The sequence below is a fragment of the Rhinolophus sinicus genome, linkage group LG13 (genome assembly GCF_036562045.2).
Source record: "Rhinolophus sinicus isolate RSC01 linkage group LG13, ASM3656204v1, whole genome shotgun sequence".
NCBI classification, from domain to species: Eukaryota; Metazoa; Chordata; class Mammalia; order Chiroptera; family Rhinolophidae; genus Rhinolophus; species Rhinolophus sinicus.
Genome location: NC_133762.1, coordinates 41,924,796 through 41,948,541, shown reverse-complemented (window position 1 = coordinate 41,948,541; position 23,746 = coordinate 41,924,796). Strand labels below are relative to the sequence as shown.

The 23,746-nt window shown below is 40.1% G+C and overlaps 1 protein-coding gene across 6 annotated transcripts in view; it reads right to left on the bottom strand.

Moving 5' to 3' along the window:
• ATRN (attractin) overlaps positions 1-23,746 on the bottom strand; it is a 132,960-nt gene that overhangs the window by 52,905 nt on the left and 56,309 nt on the right. For all 6 annotated transcript variants that reach the window (XR_012491426.1, XM_019733755.2, XM_074318233.1 and 3 more), the window contains exons 9-18: positions 23,390-23,573; positions 22,190-22,344; positions 19,500-19,584; positions 11,210-11,430; positions 9,109-9,230; positions 8,654-8,792; positions 6,865-7,055; positions 4,058-4,277; positions 1,886-2,071; positions 1,096-1,329 (exon numbers count right to left, since the gene is read on the bottom strand). Coding sequence is in view for 5 of the 6 variants with exons in the window: in XM_019733755.2 (XP_019589314.2) it covers positions 1,096-1,329; positions 1,886-2,071; positions 4,058-4,277; positions 6,865-7,055; positions 8,654-8,792; positions 9,109-9,230; positions 11,210-11,430; positions 19,500-19,584; positions 22,190-22,344; positions 23,390-23,573 (1,737 nt within the window). In the remaining variant the exon portion in view is untranslated. The remainder of the gene's footprint in view (positions 1-1,095; positions 1,330-1,885; positions 2,072-4,057; positions 4,278-6,864; positions 7,056-8,653; positions 8,793-9,108; positions 9,231-11,209; positions 11,431-19,499; positions 19,585-22,189; positions 22,345-23,389; positions 23,574-23,746) is intronic.

The following is a 23,746-nucleotide window of genomic DNA, read 5'->3' as shown; positions in this document are numbered from 1 at the left end:
AGAGATTATTGCTTCAATAAAATAAGAAAGCAAACTCTGAAAAAAAAAACCTCACAATATTTAGACCTTGCAAAATGAAAAAGGATAAAACAAAATCAGACAAAAAATAAAAAACCCTCAATAGGTTAAACAGAAGAACACATATGGCTAAGAACTATCTGCAAGAAAATACAACTGTATGCCAATAAATTTGATCACTTAGATGAAATGGACAAATTCCTAGAAAAACCCAGATTACCAAAACTGACTCAGGCAGAAACAGAACATTTGAATAGACTATAATAAGTAAAGAAATTGAATTAATAATCAAAAATCTTTCCACAAAGAGAAGTTCAAGCCCAGATGGCTTCACCGGTAAATTCTATCAACACTTAAAGAAGAGTTAATGCCAATCCTTTGCAAACTCTTCCAAGTAAGTAGAGGAGGAGGGAATACTTCCCAACTCACTCTATGAAGCCAGTAATACCCTGATCCCTAAGCCAGACTGTCATCACAAAAAAGAAATCCCTCATGAGTACAGACACAAAATCCCCAACTAGCAAACTGAATTCAGCAACAAATTGAAAAGGATTATACATCATGAACAAATGGCTTTAATCCCAGAAATGCAAGGCTGTTTTAACATCCTTAAATCAATGTAATACATAGAATTAACAGATGAAAGAACAAAACCCACATGATCATCACAACAGATAACAGAAAAAGCATTTGACAGAATCTAGCACCCATTCACGACAAAAACCCTCTAAAGGCTAGGAACAGAAGGAAAACTTCTCAGCCTGATAAAGGGTATGAAGAACTGGAGATGAAAAGAGGAATTCCAGTTTTTATTTTATCTACATCTGTAATATTTAATTTTTTATAATGAACTTATTTCATTACTTTTGTAATGAAACTTAGCAAAACAACTCACTTAAAATTCTCAGCATTTTCATTAACTGACAGTAAAAATATTTTACATGTAAAAGTATTTCTCCTAAAATGATGTTATACTTTTTCTTACAGGAAATCCATTGAAGTAATGTAGCTTTCAAGGTTTTAATCTTTGTAAGTAGGTAATGAAACGCTTGATTTTGTATACACGAGACATCTTACCTGGACAATGAATGAAAGACCAGTTATATCTGCTGTCCTCCAGGCACATGCTGGAATTGAGAAGGGGCTGCGGGTAGAAATTTCCTGTAGGGGCCTGAGAAGGCATCTTCACTGGTCCTTTATAGGAGCCCTCTATGCATTTCCCTTTGCCAGTATTGCTGGGATCAGTACACCAGCCGCAGCCTGGTTGCTCCAAGCAATGACTACAGGTACAGTAGCCTGAACAATTTTCAGCTGTTAAAAAAACAGAAGTTGCAATTCACTATCACATGTAGATCTGAATTCACTGTATTTAAATTACCTTTTCCTTTGACAGACTATTCAAAATCCGTGAGTCAAAATTCGTATTTTGTTATGATTGTTTAAATGACATCATAAATTTGAGGAGCTCAATATCTTGCCCAACATGAAACAGGGACTCCTCCCCTCTTCTCTCAATCCCAGACTGCTGGAGACAAAAGGGACCTTAGAGGTCACCTATTGGAAAGCACTTGCTTTAATGAATTAGAAGATAAAGATGTGGCAACCTTACACAGATTGGGGAATGTGATACTGAAGCTGGGCAAGTTATTTCTGTACTCTATGATCTATCCTGCATTTATTTACTTGTGTTATTTTGCTACATTCTGTATGAAGGTCCTCATCAGGTAGTCTCTGGACAGACCAGGGCATATGGTCAAGTCCAGTCTTGTGCCTAAAACATTCAGAGGCCAACAGTACTGCCCCACAGCAGGAGTTGTCACCCACACACAGGGCACTCGCGAGTGGCTAGGGCTCCCTTCTCACTTACGGGGGCAGCTGCTCATGGTATACCACTCCATACACTGGCCAAAGGGGAAAGAGGCGACGTAGGCATTGGAGTCCACGCACTGCTTCATGTTGCTGCACCACATGCACTCGGAGCTGCCACTCGTGCACTCTCCACACGCTGTCCGCAAGGCACACGGCGTCCGGCACTGCTTGGCGCTGTGGTTAGCTGGGGAAGTAACCAAGAGAGACACTTAGAGTTCCCACCATGTCAGCTAAGGTCAAAGGCTTCTCAGTGTGGGCTGTGACCCACTAGCGTGCCATGAAATCAATTCAGTGGGCTCCACTAAATGGACAAACTAGAAAACATTAGAGTCACCATGTACTGTTTAGTCAAGTATATTTATATACTTGGGGGGAAAAAAACTGTTATTCTTTTCAAAGAGCATTAAGGACAGACAAGAGGGAACAAGCTAACCTTCCCGTACGAGTAGGGGTTCTAAAGATCCTTACCATACAGGGGACGCAGGCTGAACTGCAGGGGTTTTACCACCCACCTAAACATGCAAAGTCCTATCTTGGTATATTTGCAGGAAAGGACCACAGCATTAAGTACACCAAAGCATGCAGGATCCAAAATGGCAGAAAGGTTCCCATACAGGAACTTTAGAAATTATATTTTATGATGAGTCCTACAGTGCTAAGACTTCTGTTCTCTGTCTCCATATTCCTCAAATTACATCACCTTCCTAAAAGGAGACATGATGAGAGTCATGTCCAAGCCTCCCAAAAGTGCTCACGAAATCCCACCTATTGCTTGAGTCCCTCCGCAGGAAGATGCTCATTTTGGGCAGTGTGCATGCTGCAGCTACTGCCCTGGGCCTGCCTTTAAGATGCCTAAATGTAGCCCAGAGGAGAGATTCAAACCTGTGAAGCTACTCAAAGTGTTCATTCCCTAGTATTCCCCCACAGCTTTAGCACATTAGGTTGCTCTGATTTTTTGTTTTTTGTTTTTGCTTTTTTTAAATAAATTTTATTGGGGAATGTTGGGGAACAGTGTGTTTCTCCAGGGCCCATCAGCTCCAAGTTGTTGTCCTTCAATCTAGTTGTGGAGGGCGCAGCTCAGCTCCAAGTCCAGTTGTCGTTTTCTTTTTTCTTTTTTTAAAGATTTTTATTTGGGAAGGGGAACAGGACCTTATTGGGGAACAGTGTGTTTTTCCAGGATTTTTTTCCGAGTCAAGTTGTTGTCCTTTCAATCTTAGTTGTAGAGGGTGCCATTCAGCTTCAAGTTGTTGTCCTTTCAGTCTTGGTTGTGGAGGGTGCAGCTCAGCTCCATGTCTAGTTGCCCTTGCTAGTTGCAGGGGGCACCGCCCACCATCCCTTGTGGGACTCGAGGAGTTGAACTGGCAACCTTGCGGTTGAGAGCCCACTGGCCCATGTGGGAATCGAACCGGCAGCCTTTGGAGTTAGGAGCACGGAGCTCCAACCGCCTGAGCCACCCGGCCAGCCCCCTGTCATTTTCAATCTTAGTTGCAGGGGGCGCAGCCCACCATCCTATGTCGGAATTGAACCGGCAACCTTGCTGCTGAGAGCTCACACTCTAACCAACTGAGCCATCTGGCCAACCCTCTGGAAGCTCAGCGGCAGCTCACTGTCTTCAGTCTAGCTGTGGAGGGCGCAGCTCACTGGCCCATGTGGGAATCGAACCAGCAACCCTGTTGTTCAGAGCTTGTGCTCTAACCAACTGAGCCACCTGGCCGCCCAGGTTGTTTCTGTTTTTGATGAGAGCTGCTCTCATCATTTTTCTCCCCACTGTCCCTTTTGTCCTACACTGTCTGTTCCAATCTTTTCTTTGCTTTTATTTGTATTGCTGGTTCTTTCTTCCACAGCATTTCTCTGCCAACACCAAGAAATTTGCCTTTCAGAGCAATTCTCAATACTTTCTGTGGTCAACAAACCAATCATTGTTAAATCAGAATATTAGGTTCTTTGAGTAGTGTTATTTTTATTTTGGCTTATGGCTCACACTATTCAGAGCCAAAGACTATTTCCTCCTGCTTTTAAAATTCTGGGTTATACTCTGCGTCATATGCTTGAAATCAGTACTCCATCTGTTTTTCATGAATATTTCATACATCTCAATACCTAACTATGCCTCCTACAGTTTTCTCTTTCAATGAACTTCCAATACTGCGCAATTCCCCCATACACTTACCAGGCCTTTCACAGACACTACCATTGAGTGGGTTGATGCAGGTTGCAGCCTTCAAGCCCCGAGTACTGGGTTCTGACAAGATTCCACAGAATCCAGCATCACTAGGCTCCGATGGCATCCACTGTAGCAAAGTATTTGTGAATGGGGACATATCTTCCCAGCACCAGTAGGACACATTGATCTTCCGAAGGCCAACCCACGGGGTCAAGGTCAGCTTGGACTATAGGCAAAACAGACATGGCTATGAATATAAGCAGTATCTTGACCAAAACAGGTTTCTAGATAAAAATCAGGAAGGTACATATATCTCACAGATACAGGAAAACCTCCCTTCCTCCTGATTCAGCCAGGGCAGATCAGGATAAACCATCATTTTTTGTTACATATCATGCCTGGCACTTCAATATAGCCATTTTATAAAGAATAAAAATACAGCTCAGAGAAGGTAATATATCAAAAATTTCAAAGAATTAATAGCAAAGCAATAATCAAATTCCCAAATTTTTACATCCTATGACAAATGCTATGAAGAGATAGTCACCCCAAGCTTGGTTTAAATGTGTTGCCAATATTTATGAAATATTAGTTATACGCTTATCCTAAGATCACTGACTAAGCCTGTTTTGGGGTACTGGCCAGCTCAAATGATTGAAGATTTCCACCTTTAGCTGGGTGGTATTGGCTGGCACTGAATTTTATAGAGAATAATAGGACAATAAACCCTGGGAGAATCTCTGTCTCCTACTCTACTGAAATTTTCTTCCCGTTGCATTAAAAAAAAAACTTTTCTTTAAATAAAAGTATAAAGTTTAGCCCGGAAATGAAAGATATTCCTTATTTTGGCAGTTACAAAACAAAATGTATAATGTATTTCCATTTTTGAGAAGAAAAAAAAAGCATGCCTATTAAAAGATCTGAAAGAAAAACACACCCAAAAGCGTTATTTTTAGTTGTAATGAGTAATATTTATTTTATTTTTAATGTTAATATTTTCTAAATTTCCTTTGAAATATGCATTATTTTTTTTAAAAGATAATTAGAATTAATGTTTTTCAAATGTCCTTTGATAACTTCCCTTTACTTTCACAATGAAATTCAAAGCCATTAGCATTGTAGACAAGGCCTCTCAGGATTTGGCCTTGATCCTTCAGGCAGCCCAGCTACAGCAATTCCCTTCCACCCAGCCTGCAGCCAGCAATGCACTCTTACCGTAGCTCACCCCTCAATCTCCACGGCTTGCATGTGGGGGTAGCAAAGCACAGAGAGCCCTTCCCTTTTTATCTTTTCACCTCACTCCTTCTCACCTGCAGGGGCTACCTCTTTCTGGCTGTCTTTCAGCCAGGTTACCTCTGCCCTAAAGGCTAGGTTGGGTGCTCTTTCTTGTTTATCCATATACTCCTAAGCTTGGGCTCTAAGTCTAAAATTACAGCTGTGGAACTGTAGTTGTCTCTCATCTGTCAATCTTACCACAGGACTGTGAATTCCTGTTATATAAAGGTAGTCCCAGCAGATTAGACTACCCAGAACCTTCTAGAGCTAGAAAACCTGAGGAAGAGAGAAGATGGACAAGATGTGATATCTGTGGCCAGCTGGGATAGCTGAATCCTTCTAACTAGCTCTTCTTTCAGACACAGGGAATTGGGAGTCACTAGTAATGAGCAAAGCTATACGCCAATACATTTCCTGTGGGAGTGACTCCAAGTAACATCAGCCAACATGTCGCCAGGACAGAACACGGGGAGAAGCCGTATTTAGGGGTGAGACGAAAAGAAAAACAACATAGTCAGTCTCCAGTGGAGATTATGAAATCTGAAAAAGCTTTCAGATTATAAAATGTAAAACGTAGCTATACTGGCCGCTGAGGTAACCACACTTAGACAATGTATTACCAATGTCCGAGTGTCCACACCATACCAAATTTGTGGGAAAAAAGACTAACTGGAGAAAAGTAAAGTATAGGGCACCTCCTATCGGTTGCAGAATGGCCTTCTCGGTGGTCAGAGACCACGTGTGGCCAGGACGCAGACCACACTCCACGTCTCACTTAAGAAGGCTGCACCCAAGGAAGTGTTGCCCATTCCTCCTCCAGCTTCACTAGACGAACATTTCCCCCACACTGCTCTGTACCAAAGCCAACGTTGCTGAAAAGCTTTGTCCTAGGAGTGTCTCCTTCACTGAGGGTAGGACCAGTGTAGAACTATGCACTCAGAAAATCCAAATGTGATTGTGGAATGTCAACTACAAGCCGCCTGAAAGCACTGGGCAGATAGGAAGAGAACGTGGTGCCTTTCTGCGCTCAAAAACTCTTGGTAAGAGGGTACCCTCTCCTTTTGGGCTGGCCAGGTCTAAAAAGGACCCAAACGGGTGTACATTTCTTAGGGTGATAAACATTAAATCATAATACACACTACTAAAACTGCAAACCTGAGAAACTCAGGTGGCTTAATTCAACCTAGCTAATTAGTAGTGACAGTCTCCTCCCCCACAGCAGAACCTAGGGATAAAACAGATACGAAATCATCTACTGATGTCACAAGGATATGTGCATATACACATTACTATTCGATATACATGTAATTATTCGACTATCTTATCATTTAATAGATATGACTAATAAAAATGAATGTAAAAATTTTTAAGGTAAGAAAGAAGGTATTAGAAAAAGAGAATATGACAGTGCAGCTCCATGGTCTATTGCACTGTACATACATCCCTCTTCCTGCCAAGCACATCACAGGTAAGCAGTACTTATGCCCTCAGTAGAAAGGTACATATTAGAAACTTAAGTTCTCAGGATTTTAACTCACCATGCTCTGCGATGACTGCATTATTCGTAGCTGCTTAAGGACAAATTCTACCTTCTTCTGGGATGTAAGAGAAGCCAAAAAGGCATTGTGGTTCCTACAGGACAATTTCGCGTTGTCATAGTTCTCCCTTGCAGTAGTAATTTTCAAACACGAATTTACAACCAAATGCCAGCCAATGCCACAGATATTTTCTTTTGCAAAAGAGAGAAAAAAAGTTTTAGAAATCATATAAAACTACTATATTACCAGTTTGAATTACTGAAAACCTAAATGGTTTTTGAGATTTGAGTTCCAAGTTTTTCATTAGGATGTGGTGAGGGCATCAGACACATTACTGAGGACCAAATACAGAAGATACGAATTTTAAAAATGTTTATCAGTCATATTTCCTGGATCTGAACAAACATACTCTGTTGAAAGAGCTTTGTCCTGTGCGTATCTACCTAATTGAGAGTACGACCACAGTCTTGGATTCAAAGGACCGTCTTGTATCATAGAGGAAAATGCCTGTTTGATGCCAGTGTTGGATTTTATAAACCCCCTTTTGAAGAACAATTAGAAAGAGTGGGGTATAAAATTGCAAGAATAGAAATGAGGTGGTGAATGAACAAGTCTATAGTCTTCAAAAGTTGCACTGTTTTCACATCAAGTGGAAGGTAAAAATCAAGTGCACAAATCATCCCAAAAGTCAGGAGGACAGATCCTCGCGGCGGGGGGGGGGGTACCCAAAGTGATACAGCTCCAGCACAAAGCAAGCCTGCAATCTGCTACTGCGATCCCCCTGAACCCACCCAAAGAACTACACAGAAGCTGTGAAGGCTTCCTGAAGACAGTGAGGAGCAAAGCAACTTCACCAGAACCAAAGTACCCTGTAGACACCATCAACAATGTACATTAATGGTCAGTGAAATAAATTAAAGGCACCATGGGACAGGGATCATTTAAAAGCAGATGAAGACTTGCTTCTCAAAGTGTGGCATCAGTGTCACTGCTTTTTAAAATATAGATTCTAGGGCCTCACCCAGATTTGTACCAGAATCTGACTTCTAGCCAAGCTCCACAAGTACTCTGCTGTGCACTGAAGCTTTGAAATGCAGTGAGACAAAGAACAAGAAGCCCACTCATGCAAGCTGAATCAAGTACTTCCAAAGAACATTCAAAAGGTGCCTGACAGAACGCAGCTGCCCTGCACAGGCCTCGATGTTGCACAAAGCCTCAGAAGTCCCCCTTCCTGGACATCCGGGTTGAGCAAATATATCACAGAGTTTCAGTCGTGGCTAGCTGGCCTCAGGCCCCCTAACACATCACCCCCAACCTCTGAAGTGCCAAAACTTGATGTAGTTGGGGCTGGGGAGCACCCCGGAGGTGCTGCTGACACGGGCATCTCTCCTACAAACTAACTGCAGTGATCAATTAGAAGCATCTTCATAAAGTGCCCAGTAGACGGGCTGCTGAGACCGCTGCATTCTATTCTGTTTCCACAGGAGTGGGGCGAAGACAGACAATGGAGCAGAGGCTCAATGACATGAAGCCAAACTGTCATTCAGTTCTCCTGAGCAGCAGATGATGCTTCACTTTATTTCAAAGGATAGGAGCAAATACTTAAGAACTGTTATTTTGTTTTAAAAAATAACAACTATAGCAGTGGTGTGGGGGATGAATGGATGAAATGAGTTCTCCCCTCTGCTGGGTTTCATCTAGGCTGCACAGTACTGGGGGCGGGGTTGGGGGTGGGGGGGTGGGGGAGTGGAGTCTGGGGCCACACACAAGATGCTCCTGCAAGGCCTACCGGGAAGGGCGATGCACTCCTGATTCCGGGGTTCCCACTGGCAGTTCTGGTCCAGGGCACAGCTCCTGCAGCTGGTCTTCTTGTTACAGTAGTACATGGGGTTATCCTTGGGGCAGTTCTCATACTTGGAAATGGAGATCTAGAACACAGTGGACAGAAGCTTTTCTCTTTTATCCACAGAGAAAACTCATGGTGAAGACAAACAGGATACTAAAAACAACAAAACCTAACTGAGGAAGCCAATTGTAAACAGATAAATGAACAAATAAGATGCATTAGGATGTACAGAGCATCCCTTCCTAAAAGAAAACCTGCGCAATAATAAAATCCAAATCTATACTGAAGGTTTTAAAAATGACTCAGGGCCAGTATGTATGCCATACACACTATAACGTACACCTAACCTCACTCAGGGTTTGTCCATCCCCCGAAATCCTTGAGAAAGGGCGCCTGACCTGGCCTTCCGCGCAGCTGTGGTTTCTAGGGACACAATGGTCGTTGCACCAGTGGCAGTCATTGGTGTTGGCTGTGCAGCTGTAACAATCCGTGTGCTGGTCACACCTATCATGGTCAAGAGCTATGAAGAGAAGAAAAACTTATCAACTGTGACAGCTTCCTCAGAAATGTCAACATTACAGCTGCTGTTGAGCACAATATGAGACTGGGGTAAAAAAAAAAGTAACAAGGGTTGGGAAGTAAAATGAGAAGTGCAACTGTTAGGAAAATATATCAATGTGTTCATGTTGAAACAGTATTTAGAAATAAGTAAACAATCTGAAGACATGTTTTGTACCCACTCCCCCAACAAAAGTACAAAGAAAGTGAAAAACAAAGATAGGTTAATTTAATTCAACAAGATATAATGGAAGTAGGTCTGGTTCTTTAAACATTTTCTTCCCAAGAAAAAAAATCAACTAGCAATAGAATGAATACCAAGAGCTGCCCAGGAGCCAAACAAAGTAAGGCAGGAGACCAAGCCATTCCTCCTAGCTATAAACGAAAGGCTAATCAGGGCACAGGAAGTAGGCAGCACCACAGAACCACACAGGAGGCGCTAGGCTGAGCTACATTTTGTACACACAAGGGTGCAAGTTTGAGAACTTCCAGATTACTACAGACCTGCTGCATCTCCTACTGACTGACCGTAGACAGGTCAAGGTCAGCAACAAAAGCTGCACAACCATATTGCCTCATCTGTTGAATCACTCATGGACATGGCATGTGGTGGAATCCATGGACAAGAAAAGGCAGGGCCCTCCCTCACAAAGACTCCAGCAACTGCTCCTGGGTGGCTTTTCCTGCCCTGGTCATCACCCCAAGGACCGAGCCCAAACAGAAAGCAGAGTGAACCGTGGAGGTGATATTTTTGAGATGAGTTAACAGCAAATGGGCTCATATTGACCCACCTAAGTAAATATTATTTCCTATAAACTTGTACATTTAACTTGAATTTTAAAAAATTGGTTAAAAAATAACTGTATCTCATTGATTTTATTATACCTTTTAGGAGACAGTGACCAGCCCTCCCAGGTTCTAGTCATCTCAGTTCCCCAGCACTCACCAGCCCACCAATGAACCTGCAAGGCTGCCTGGGTGTTCTCACTGAGGATTTATGTTCAGCTTAATTTGGGGCATTCCAGGAGAGTGAAAGCTGTCTCTATCCACTATAAGTCTCATAGTAACTACTACACCATAATAGTCAAGAAATTCAATAGTCAACGTACTTAAGGTAAACAAACATTTTGCAGAGACATTTTTCTCACTTTAAAAGGACTTCCTCACATATTACTTCACTGGGTTGCACTGTGCTACATGTCAGAGTAAAAGGGTAAGAAGCTAAGGCAAGACGAAGAAAGCTTGGAAAACAAAGGAAGTTCTAGAGGCAGGGATCACTGCTCATCCTCAGCAACTGTCTATCCTGCTATCATGGCTGTGCCCAACTAGAGAAGCTAGAAAAGAATAGTACTTTGAAAAGATAGCAACTCTACCTCTATCTACGAGAACAATCTACCTCCATATAGCTTCTCTGGGCTGGCCCTCTAATCTCATCCTTAAAGTTACAACTGCATTGTGCAATATGGTAACCACTAGCCACATGTAGTTTTTAATTTAAATTAATTAAAATCAACAATTCAGTTCTTCGGTCACACCGGTCTCATTTCAAGTGTTATACAGCCACATGTGGCTAGTTGCTACCATATTGGGACAGTGCAGATATAAAACACTTCCATCATCACACACACAAATCATTGTATTGTATTGCCTCAAAGCAACTGCAGCCAGGTTCTGGAGTCGGTATACACAGTCTGTGCAATGCCAAGGAGGTTTTGGTCTCCATGATTCATAGTCAGCTTTTAGGAGCCACATGGCATGTTCCCATCCATAGTAAAGATGTTTACAAACCAATTTTCAAACACCCATAAAGCCTCTGCATAAGTTATTGCTAACTAATTCTGGATAATAAAATGAACATAAAAAGTGAACATATGCTGGTTCATATATTCAAATAAAATGAGATCTCAAATCAATTGAATTTTAAGAAGAGAAAAAACATACTTCCTTGGGCAAAACATTCTGATTTTATCTTTTCTTCTTGCGCTTCAGTTGCCAGCTCCCAGGAGAGACACTGAGATGACTCAGTGTCCCACACACACCGGATGCCAGGTCCTGCTGCTACACAAGCAGCTTCACTCCGATGTGCTTCGCACTGTTCCGAGGTGAAGACCAGGACGTCACTGAGGAGGAGGCTATTGAAACCACCAAATACATACATAGAGCTAAAAGAAAAAAAGGGGGGAGAGTAGTTTCCTGAAACTGAAACCTTATATAAACAAACCTTATGCAAACAAAGGCATGACACACTTTTTATAATCTGGACAAATCTTATACACGAAAAAGTCCAGTAAGAAATTATTTTTCAAGGTCTCAAAACACATACTTATACCCTTCTCTCCCAAATTCCAACCTTTCATTCTGGCCTGTCCTACCCACATTAGTTCCAATAATCCACCTTTGTTTTACAGAACTATATTAAAAAGTTCTCATGGTAACCTGAAGACTTATAACCAGCATTTCCTGGAATATTTTAGTGTCATGGTAAACTAACATCGTTTAAAATTAAACACATAATTCTGTATCTACATGTCTTTAAATATTAAAAATAAATATGTACCATTTAAAAAGCATAGGGAACACCTCCCTAATTAAAACAGTGTAATGAACACATAAACCAATAAGAAACAGATAAAGTGCACATGCAAATTTAGTACACAGTAAATGTGGCATCTTAAATTAGTGGGGAAAAGATGGACTTTTCAGTAAGTGGTATCATGATAACTAAATAAACATATAGAAAACGATAAAATTGAATCCATTTCTCATTCTCTACACCAGGATAAATTCCAAATGGATCAGAGCACCACTTGAAAAAAAAAAAAAAGGAAACCACACATGCACTAAAAGAAAACATTGGTGAACTACTCTAACCTGAGAGTAGAAAAAAAATCCCCATGACTTAAAATACAGAAGGTAATAAAAAAAAAAACCAACCTGAAAAATTTGATTATATAAAGACTTTTGCATAGAAAATAATGAATAGTGAATATAAGCAAAGTAGAATAATGAATATAAGCAAAGTAAAAGAGAAATGATAAACACTGTGAGAAAATTATTTATAAGCTGTGCTACAAGGAAAGAAATATCCCTAATTTAGAGAGCTTCAGCCAGTTTGCAAGGGAAAAAATGCAAACAGCCTCCAACATATAAAAAGATGATTAACTTCAGTCATAAGAGAAATGCAAATTAAAATTATACTGAGGGAATATTTCTAAACCTCAAAACACAAGTCTGACAAATATATGGACTGGTGAGGCAGTGGGGAAATGAGCTGTCTCATACACAGCTTCTGGGCATACAAATGGTACAGCCTATAAAGGGGAATTTGGCACTATCTAACAAAACTATGCATTTACCATATGAACCTAAAATCACATTTGCAGAAGTCCGTCACAAAGATATAATAGTAAAAGTACAAAAAGAAGTATGTGTGAAACTATGCACAAAACTACTCATGAAAGTTAATGACAACAGCAAAGACTCAAACAACCCAAAATGTCCATTAATTAGGAATGTGATGTATAAACTATGGTGCATCCACACAATGGTATAGTAAGTAGATTTAAAAAGGAATGAGGAAGTGTGAGGGATATAAATGATAAATGTCTTACTATTACATTGTTTCGTGCACCTGAAACTAATAAAAAAAGAAAGAAAAAAAAGGAATGAGGAAGATTTCTACATACTGCTATGGAGTAATCTCTAGAATATATGGCTATGTGGGGGGGGGAATATAGAGAAAAGTATATATAAAGTGTGCAAACATTTATCTACTGAGGGAAGAAGAAGCTCAAACACACACACAAATTCATTGTTCTCTTAAATGAAAAGAATAACTACAAAGTTTCTCTTTAACTTGTCTTCTTAAAAAGGCCTAGAAACAATGACCAACTCCATAGCAATGAACAAGACTAGTACTTACCACTGTGGTATCTAAAACCCATTCTCTCCCCTACCCCTCAAAAAAACTAAGACTCTAGAGAAAAGTCTAATTTCATGTCTGGGACAAGAAATGTTCATGATGAGCCCAGAAGATCTTAGCACGCCAGAAAGCAAGGAAGACTATGGTAGTATCGAGAAGAATCAAGAGCTAATATAAAGAGGTACTTGCTGACCAAAATTGGGAAATATTTGAAATTTCATAAGAATAAAAATTATAATAGATTGAAACACATAGAATATTTTTAAATCCATGAGTTCATAATGATACACAACTGCTCCCCACAAAAGAAACCTTATTTGTCATCTTTGGAGAATGCTAAAAAGTCAGCTCATCATTTTGAAAATTGGTAGTTGTCTCTCAGTAGGAGACTTTGTCGGCAGATGCCAGAAGTGCAAGTCTTCCTTGAGTCCAGTGTCAGGATTTCCAGCCTTTTAAGTCAAGCCCAATTCCCCTTAAGAGAGATGGTGATCACAGTGTACCTTAATAATGATTTCACATATCTGGTGGTTCGTAAGGCTATGTGTTTGAACAAGACTGCAAGAAGCTCAGAATATAATGGAGAAGCCCCTTTCTATCTACTTGTTTCTGGCTGAACATGATGCCTTGAAAACATAGAAAATAAAAACCAGGGCACACTTGTGAACCTTCTGAAACTTGTATACATTCCCCCAAAGCACACACAGATCCATCAGCAAAGAATGGAATCCTTACAGGCTTAAATTGCTCAAGCAAAACCACTGACCAATCACTGGCTGATCACTAAGCAACACTGACTTAGAGGCTTAGAGGCAATGCCTAGGAAATCACGTTTAAAAAAAAACTAGGCATAAAAATCAGCAATGGCACACTGGGGGAAACAGACTCTAAGAACTAATCTAGGTTAGACAGTAAACAAACAGCAACAACAACAATCGTTGGTGATGGTTGGGGAATCAGAATCCAGACCTGTTACACTATATTACCTAAAATGTTTAGTTTTCAACAAAATATTAGAAGCTATGCAAATAAACAAAAAATTTGACTCATACAGAGGAAACAAAACAATCAAAATTGTCTCTGAGGGGGCCCACATGTTGAACTTAGGAAACAAAGGCTTCAAAGTAGATACTATATTCTAAGAACTAAAGGAAGCTATATATAAAGAATTAAGTGAAAGTATGACATCAATGACTCAACAGATAGGAAATATCAATAAAGAAAAGACATAAATAATGAAGAATACCCAAATATGGTATTGGAATTGAAAAGTACAATAAATAAAATGAAAAATTCACTAGAAGGATTCAACAGCAGATTTGAGCTGGTAGGGAAAGAAACAGCAAACTTAAAGACAGATCAATAGTGCTTCTACACTCTGAAGAAAAAGAAAATATTGAAGAAAATGACAAGAGCCTCAGAGACCTGTGGGACACCATCAAATGTTCAACATACATTTAACGGGAGTCCTAGAGGGACAGTGAGAAAGGGCAGAACACACATTTAAATAAATAATGGGTGAAAACTTCCCCAAAGTTGATGAAAATTTCATCCAAAAATCTCAACAAACTCCAAGTAAGATTAACACAAAAAGATCCACACTTATATACATTCTAATCAAACTGCTGACAGCCCAAAACAAAGAAAATCTTGAAAGTAACAAAAGTAAGACAACTCATCACATACAAGAGAGTCACATGAAGATTAATGGCTAAAAAACAATGGAGGCTCTTAGAAGGCAGAGGGATGACACAGTGAAAAGTGTGGAAAGAAAGTGTCAAATAAGAATTCTCTATCTAACAAAACTATCCTTCAAATATAAAGTTGAAATTCCCAGATAAGCAAAGAGAATTCTTTGCTAGCAGGCCTGTCTTAAGAGAAATACTAAAGTAACAATAATAGTTGGAGCCTTCAGTATTTCAGTGTCAATAATGGAGAGAACAAGACATACAATCAGCATGGATACAGAACACTTGAACAATATTATCAACCAACCTGACTTGACATCTACAGAACACTCCACCGAACAACAACAGCACACATATTCTTTTCAAATGCATATGGAACATTCTCCTGGGTAGACCATATGCTAGACTATCAAACACCTCAATAAATTTTTTTAGAAAAGGAAATCATCAGAGTGTTCTCTGACCATCACAATGGAATTAAATGATAAATCAATAATAAGCAGAAATTTGTCAACATACAATCCTGACAAGAAAAATATTATCAAAACTGACTAGTTCTTCAAAAACTTTTAAAGTAGAATTACAATTTGATCCCGCAATTCCACTTCTGGGTATAGACCCAAAAGAATTGATAGCTGGGACATGAACAGATATTTGTATACCCAAGTTCATAGCAGCAGTATTCACAATAGCCAAAAGGTAGAGGCAACCCAAGTGTCCATCAACAGATGAATGGAAAAACAAAATGTGGCACGGATGCACACACACTATACATATATACATACATACATACATACATACACACACACACACACAATGGAATATTATTCAGCCTTAAAAATGAAAGAAATTCTGACACATGCTACAACATGGGTGAATGAACCTTGAAGATATTATGCTAAGTGAAATAAGCCAGTCACAACAGGACAAATACTATATAATTCCACTTATATAAGGTACCTAAAGTAGTCAAACTCATAGAGATAGAAAGTAGAACGGTAGTTGCCATAAGCAGGGGGAAGGGTAGAACGGGGACTTACTGTTTAATGGATAGAGAGTTTGTTTTGCAAGATGGAAAAGGTTCTGGAGATGGATGGTGGTGATGGCTGTACAACAACGTGAGTGTACTAAATGCCAATGAACCATTCACTTAAAAATGGTTAATATGGTAAATCTTATGAAAATTTTACTACAATTTAAAAAATAATTGGTAAAGTGATGGATATGTTTTCTTGATTGTGGTGATTTCACAACTGTATACGCATGTCAACATTTATCAAATTACACACTTTAAATATATTCAGTTTACTACGTATACCAATTATATCTCAATAAATCTATTAATAGGCCATACATGTAGAATCACACATATTTAAAACAAAAGCAATGGTATTATACAATAGGTCCAGGGAAAGTTTTTAAAATACTATTGTGTGGGCTGGCCCGGTGGCTCAGGCGGTTAGAGCTCCATGCTCCTAACTCCGAAGGCTGCTGGTTCGATTCCCACATGGGCCAGTGGTCTCTCAACCACGAGGTTGCCGGTTCAACTCCTTGAGTCCCTCAAGGGATGGTGGGCTCCACCCCTGCAACTAAGATTGAACACGGCACCTAGAGCTGAGCTGCCGCTGAGCTCCCAGATGGCTCAGTTGGTTGGAGCACGTCCTCTCAGCCACAAGGTTGCTGGTTCGACTCCCGCAAGGGATGGTGGGCTGTGCCCCCTGCAACTAGAAACGGCAATTGGACCTGGAGCTGAGCTGCGCCCTCCACAACTAAGACTAAAAGGACAACAACTTGAAGCTGAATGGCACCCTCCACAACTAAGGTTGAAAAGGACAACAACTTGACTTGGAAAAAAGGCCTGGAAGTACACACTGTTCCCCAATAAAGTCCTGTTCCCCTTCCCCAATAAAATCTTAAAAAAAAAAAAATACTGTGTGGAGACCAAAGCCACAGGTTATCAAAGTGATGCAGTTTGTAACGGGCCACATCTGCCACACACATGGTATCTCTGTGCCTACTGTGTGATGTTCACAGGACAACCTCAAACCTGCCAAACACTGTGCCAGATTAGAACCTGAAGAAGGAGTTAGGCCAGGGCTGTGTAGACAGGTGAGACACCACTACCCTTAAATATCAGAGGAAGCTTCGCGAGGCAGAGGATTTTGTGCCTCTCTTGCAAAGAGTTAAAGAACAGAAGTAAGATCAACAGGCAGAAGATACAGAGAAGTGGATTCCTAATACCACAAAGGAGAGCTTGCTAATAACTGGAGCCCCCTTCTTGGGTGAGTTTTCCCTTCCTTGACATGTTTAAAGGGTGTCTTCTTTAGTAGGCATGTTCACCAGCCCTGACCATGTTTAAAAGGAGTGGGAGTTTGGAACAGATGATTTCAAGGATCTCTTCCAACTCTGAGACTGAAATGCCATGAAGATTGATATTAACCCACAATGAGGTATTAAGTAATTCATTCTCACTGCGCCTCAATTTCCCGCAAATCCAAAGGACTAAAAAACTAAACCAAGGACTAAAAAACTAAAGCATAAAGGTATTAATTGAGGCACATTCTCACTGTGCCTCAATTTCCCGCAAATAAACCAAGGACTAAAAACCTAAACCAAGGACTAAAAAATTAAAGCATAAAGGTATTAAGTAATTCATTCTCACTGTGCCTCAATTTCCCGCAAATCAACCAAGGACTAAAAAACTAAAACTAAGTATTCGTTACTATATCTGAAACCTGACACATCTCAATAACCAAAAAAACTCCGGTTTTAATTTTTAACCTCACTATTGGCTTGCTTAGTATCACATTATGCAGTCTAGATTCAACTAGTCACTTTGTTGCTTAAACCAAATAAGCTCCATCTTGCTCTCAGTATAACTGGTGTTCTCAGCCATTCTGAATCCATCTGGTCACACATCAGCTACGTGAGAGCAGGCAGAGTTCTTCAAAGAGACTTGGAGCAGCCAACTGAAAGGAACAGCTGCAGTGATGGCAGCCTCAGTGTCTCACAGCCCGCTCTTCCTGCCTCCTTCAAAAACCACAAGGATAACACCCAATGCTGCTGGTCGGTTAAGAGAACCACTATTCAAAACAAAGAAATCATGTCAATCCAAGTTTCTCTTTTGGTGAACTGTGTCCTACTATATGGCGTCCCTTGTCATGCCCTGCCCCTCCAACTCTGCCCATATACGCAGACACTCACATAGAGGCTCAAACACACCCTTGGAATTATACAAAAATAAAAACATTCTTATAACTCAGGCAAGCCAACTCCCAATTTTGATTCATGGTTAATTATATCTTACGGTAAACTGTCAACTTCTGAGTTTGTATAAAACCTCAGAATGTTTTAATAGAAGACCCACTTAGGTATTTGTTAGTTATCATCACTGTAGTAATAGCTGTCATTTAGCAAATGCCTATTATGTGCCAAATCCTATGCTAAGAGAACACCAGGAATATAAGGATGAACAGAGTTGAGGCCAGGTACGTAGGCAAGATGATGACAAAATGGCCCCACTGCTTTTCAGATGAAAACAATTGAGAGGCACTTAGAAAACTGGGTTTTCCTTACCAAGGTAATAGATTACAACTCAAGATAATACTTCAAATTAGTAAAGTAGTTAAAATCCTTTTGCTTTAGTATATATCTAGCAAGAGTTCTCATAGTAAAACCATAATAAATTTTAGCTAAGTGATTACTCTATAAAAGATGTCACCTTTTTCCAATATGTAAGTATTGCAATTCTGTCCATTCTCCCTTCACATCTCCAAGATATGTTGCTTTCTTATCTTTCCTAACCCAAGATGAATTCCCTTCATCTGACTCCCATCATCACAACAGAAATTTTGAAAGCAGAAGGAATACTAACATCACATAGGTATTATAGCATTTAAATAGTTTCAGGACTGAAAAGGCCTAAAATTTCTAAAGGTGAAGTAGACAACAGTAATAACAGCAAAAACAAAAAGAGAAAAATTAATAATATGATTAGGCTGTTTAACAGATCAAAAATCTTTAAAGCATCCTGTAAAGAACAGGTAGGAAGACCACTCTGAATCTCCCTTATGTGACAGTCTTTTCCAGGAGCAGACTGAAGAGCTCTGTTAGTTGGCGCCAGGCATTTTTGAGCGAGGCAATAAGACGTGGGGCGGACTTCAGATTATCCAGACTACAGACAGTCTTGTATATAAAGCTGCACGGTCTCCCCATTTCTGTTCCCCTACCTACATCCCATCGGAAGTGCCCTCTTCCCGTTTTTTCAAATCTCTCCTTACCACTCAGATACAACTATAAGGAACTTGACAACCTAAGTACTGCAAATGGTAACAAATAGCAGAGGCCATAAGACAGTAACTGCACATAATTTTTGTGGTCCCATGCATACAGACAACACTAAACAGCATACTCCTATATTCTAATGAACAAGGCATTAGAAGTAATTCCAATCCATATCAAACATTTTAAATATAAATCAGGAAATTCATCCCTACATAATTCTGTGACAAACTAACAGGATGAAGAAATCCTGCAAATAACATGTAGGTCCAATCCAACCTTACATTTTGCTTCATTTTCATTTTAGACACAAGAGAAAAGAAGCAAGCACTTCTCGAGTTACCTGTTGTATAAGACGGCTGAATGGCCAAATCTGTTGACGTCATGGTGGAGATCAGGTCTGGGAAGTACTGACCAGCGATCACAAGCTAGGAGCAAGAAAAACACCTTTCAGAAGGGGCTGCCATTCATAATCAATAGGAACTGCCATTTTCTTTGGGACAAACAATGTAACAAACACAACCTTATAAAAAGTCTCTCACTTTTTCTGAGTCACACCATTATTTCTGAGGTAAAATGCAGTAGCAGTAGAACAGCAGGGCATGAAAGAAAGGCAATCCTAATTAGTGAATGTCTCCAACATCCATTAGTGAATGTCGGATCCAACATCCGACACCCAAACCACGAACTCTGTTGCTTATCAATTTTATCTGCTAGAATGTTTTTTAACTTAAGCAAATTTTACATTTTTCAAAGCTTATGAAAATAAAACATGGAGGTTCCATAATTATTTCCTACTCTATACTGACTTGCCCAAACAGTAGCTGAAACAGGAAAATACAGGTGCAAAATTAAAACTAAAAAAAAAAAAAAAAAAAATTCATACTTTATCTTATTTTTTAGAAATCCTTTCCTAGATCCCTTAAATCTAGTAATTTTCTTTTGTTCTGATCCATGCTAGCAACTTCTCTTCTGGACCTTACCGTCAGCTGGTGCTGCTAACCTCCGCGAACCTCGTATTTCACACTCGTTGTCTCTTTCTCTGAGATACTTGGACATTCACACTCACTAAGCAAAGGTTCTTCCTTCTACTCAGTCCAGATCTTTATTCAACCTTGACAACAACAGCTTTCCCTTCCTTCTCCTACCCAGCCTAGATTCTGTGGTCTCAGGAAGAACAGAGGCCATCAGCTCCTCTGGCTTCCTGCCCACCCACCTTGCTTCCTTCCCTAAAACCAGTGTGGCAGGGACCCCCCTCGTCTTAATGCACCTGGCTTTCACCACAGCATTTAAACATGCCCAAGGGGGCACTCAACTTACCCCTGTCTTCCCTTCACAGGTAAGTTTTCCTAATTAAAATAGTCAACATTTACTGCATAGATCTCACTTTACATTAGTTGTTAGCCTCCTGCAATCTGGATGAATCCTCCATGTCTACAGGGTAATAAATGATTTCTTTGTTGCTATATCTGAAAGACTCTCCAGTGCTTATTTTAATCCCTCTGTAGCCATTGTTAACTGCATCCTCGCAGGTCACCAATCCGGCCTCACTTTCCTCCTACTCCTCTGATATGGTTTCACAGTCTCCATTCCCTTTCCTACTTCTTTATCCATCTGTCTCCTGGCTCTTTGCTCATCCCTGATGACACATGCTCCCTACAGAAGTTCACCACCTCCTGGAGCTTCCCACTGATTTCTGTATTGCTCCATCCCACAGTAACCACCAGCTGAACATGCCCCCAAACTCAATTTGCTTGCCTCCTACCAGGCCCTGTCCTTCTCCTTCTATTTCCAGCTTTGGTAAAAAGCACCATCTACCATGGTCCACACTAGATACCAGGAGTAAAGATGCTTTCATCTCTCTCAAAACACGCCCCAGTTGTCCTCAAACCCATCTATCTCTCTTTATTCTCATTGACACTTCCACAGCCTTGGTTCAAACCCTCCTCAGGGCGGAGAAGCAGCCTTCATCTCCCATCTTGCCCCTTCCCAACCACTTACCATAATGCCACAAAGAGATACCCCTAAAACACAAATATGATTCTGTCACCTCTTCTGTAAGATTGTTCAAAGAGCCCAAGCTCCTCAGCATGACATAAGAGGGCCCTCAAGATCTGACCAGTCTGATAGCTGCTTGGTTTTCTAGTTCCACTTGAAGCCACTCCTCACGATGTGCTGCTAAGACACAGCACAAACTAACCACTCACAGGCCCCAAGGACCTATGTGGCATGGTCTCTTTCCGCCTCTCTGTCTCTGCACATGGGAGTCCTTCACCGGAGAAGTCCTGCCTAACTTCGCGTAGCTGGCTTCCCAGTGTTCCCCAGGACACAGTCTGGACGGCCCCTCCTTGAGAAGGCTTTCCCTGACCATAACCCTTACCCCCATAAGTTAAGGGATGTCCGTAGGTGCTCTCTTATATTCATCTCAGAGCGAGTACCACTTGAATTGCAATTATAGTGTGTGCTCAGTTTTCTGCTTCCCCCACTATGAGGCCAAGAGCTGTAACTTATTTGTCTTATAATCCCCAATGTTCAGCTCAGTGGCTGGCACAAAAATGAACATCTGATGATATTTATACAAGAGAACATCTAGTATTTGTTTTGCGTGAACAAATACTGCCCTCTTATGGTCAAATATACTACCACACCAAAATTTTTTTAAAAATGTGAGAACAGTTTCTAAGGAATGAGATAAAGCTATATACTTAAACCAACTTAACACACTGCTGCTGGTGGTCAACAACTACATGACACGACTAAGTAAGGCATTTGTAACACAAACGATCCCAGTTATCCCAACTCATCCTCAAAAATTAACATTCAACCGATTAAAGGAGTGACTTCAAAAAAAATTTAATATAGAAGTAATGCTTTTTAATAGATGTAACAATGTCAAATTAACATTAAAAATACTGCTCAGGCCTCTTTGAAATGGCCTGACCATTTTTAACCTGCAATATTTTGTTTCCATTAAAACCTTACTTATAAACAAAGAAGACTCTTGAGGATAAAAAGTGGCTTTGGGAAACTTACCAATGTCATAAGCCATGAAATCTGAAGAAAAGCACTTGGCACCATGGCTCATGGATGTGTCATTGTGTGTGTTTCCCCCAAACACCAGCATGGTTCCACTCACTATCACAGCTGTGTGCAAGTAACGGAAAAATCGGCTGTCCTTAAGAATGGTCCTTTCGAGTTTATTTAAAAATAATAAACACAAGGTTAGTTTTTTAGAATATGTATCACCTATTTGCTAATGCAAACATAAACATTTTCTTATTTTCAGATCCAAATGTGCAAATACTTCTGGAATTTTCCCTATATATTAGTAACTTTCTCAACAATAAACAAACATGTAAAATCTTAAAGACCTATGAGAATTGTGACAAAATATATTAAAAGCCTTAAAAATGGTCATGCCTGTGAACCTATAATTCCAGTTTCTGGGTAGAAATTATGTGAAAAACAGACAGAAGCCTGCGCACAATGCTTTATCAATAGGACAAAAGCTAGAAACCAAAACTTCCAACTGTACAGGCTCAGTACACCCACACGATGGAGTATTACACAGCCACTAAAAAGGACACTTTTAATGACAGACAGAATATATAATGGCATCCACAGCATGGTCTCAAATATGTAGGGAACTATGAAAAGAAAGAAGAGAAACCATTGCTTTATAATTACATTATTTCATTAACTCAAATTTGTTTTGCATTTATTAAAATTAGCATACTTTATATAGACCAATATATAGTTCAGAGTGAGGAGAGCGCTAATCTTTTAGGTACCGAGACCATCTCTGTTTGATGATTTTATGGAATGACATTGACCCCAATAACTGACCCCAATGATGATACCTTAGTCATCAAGAAAAGTTAAAAAACAGATATAGTCTACTTAATTACAACAGTGTGCATAAACTCAGCTACGTAGAATAATTTATTCCTCAGGATTCTGAAGAGCTAAAATTTTACAGTGGTACTGAGTGTATGAAAATTGAAAACCAGTCAAAAAATACTGAGCATTTTCTAATCAAACTGCTACAAAATTATGGAATAATGCAACAAAATAAATACTATTTTATTACCTTCTGCCCACTGCCCAATTTCTCTATTTACAATACTGAAAAGAATTACCTGCTAGGCCTGTAAACAAAAATACAGCACCGTATTTTCCCAGCGAGTGCCAGAACTCACACCTTAATCTGAAAGCTCAAGAAAAAGCACCCACCACATGTGCGTGTCCACTTCGTATCTGTAGAGATCATCTGCGAGCCGGTATTTATTGGCGCTGAAAGCCTTGTAACCTCCGTGGACATACAGAGCCCTGGTCCTGTCGTCATAGACACTGCTGTGGCCATAGCCCCCTTGGACAAGGGCGCCCTGGGTATGTAATATACTCCATGTGTTCTTATCTGAACAGGGAAAACAGTTAAAGGCAAATGTTGCAGGCTCCTCCTCTCTAACGTTTAAAATTATCAAATAGCTTAGGACAAGAGAAGAGATTTCAGGAGGCTTGATACAGACAACTTTCTTTTATCTTTTTATTTTTAAAGGAAGACCACATAAAACTTGTAACAAAGTCAGG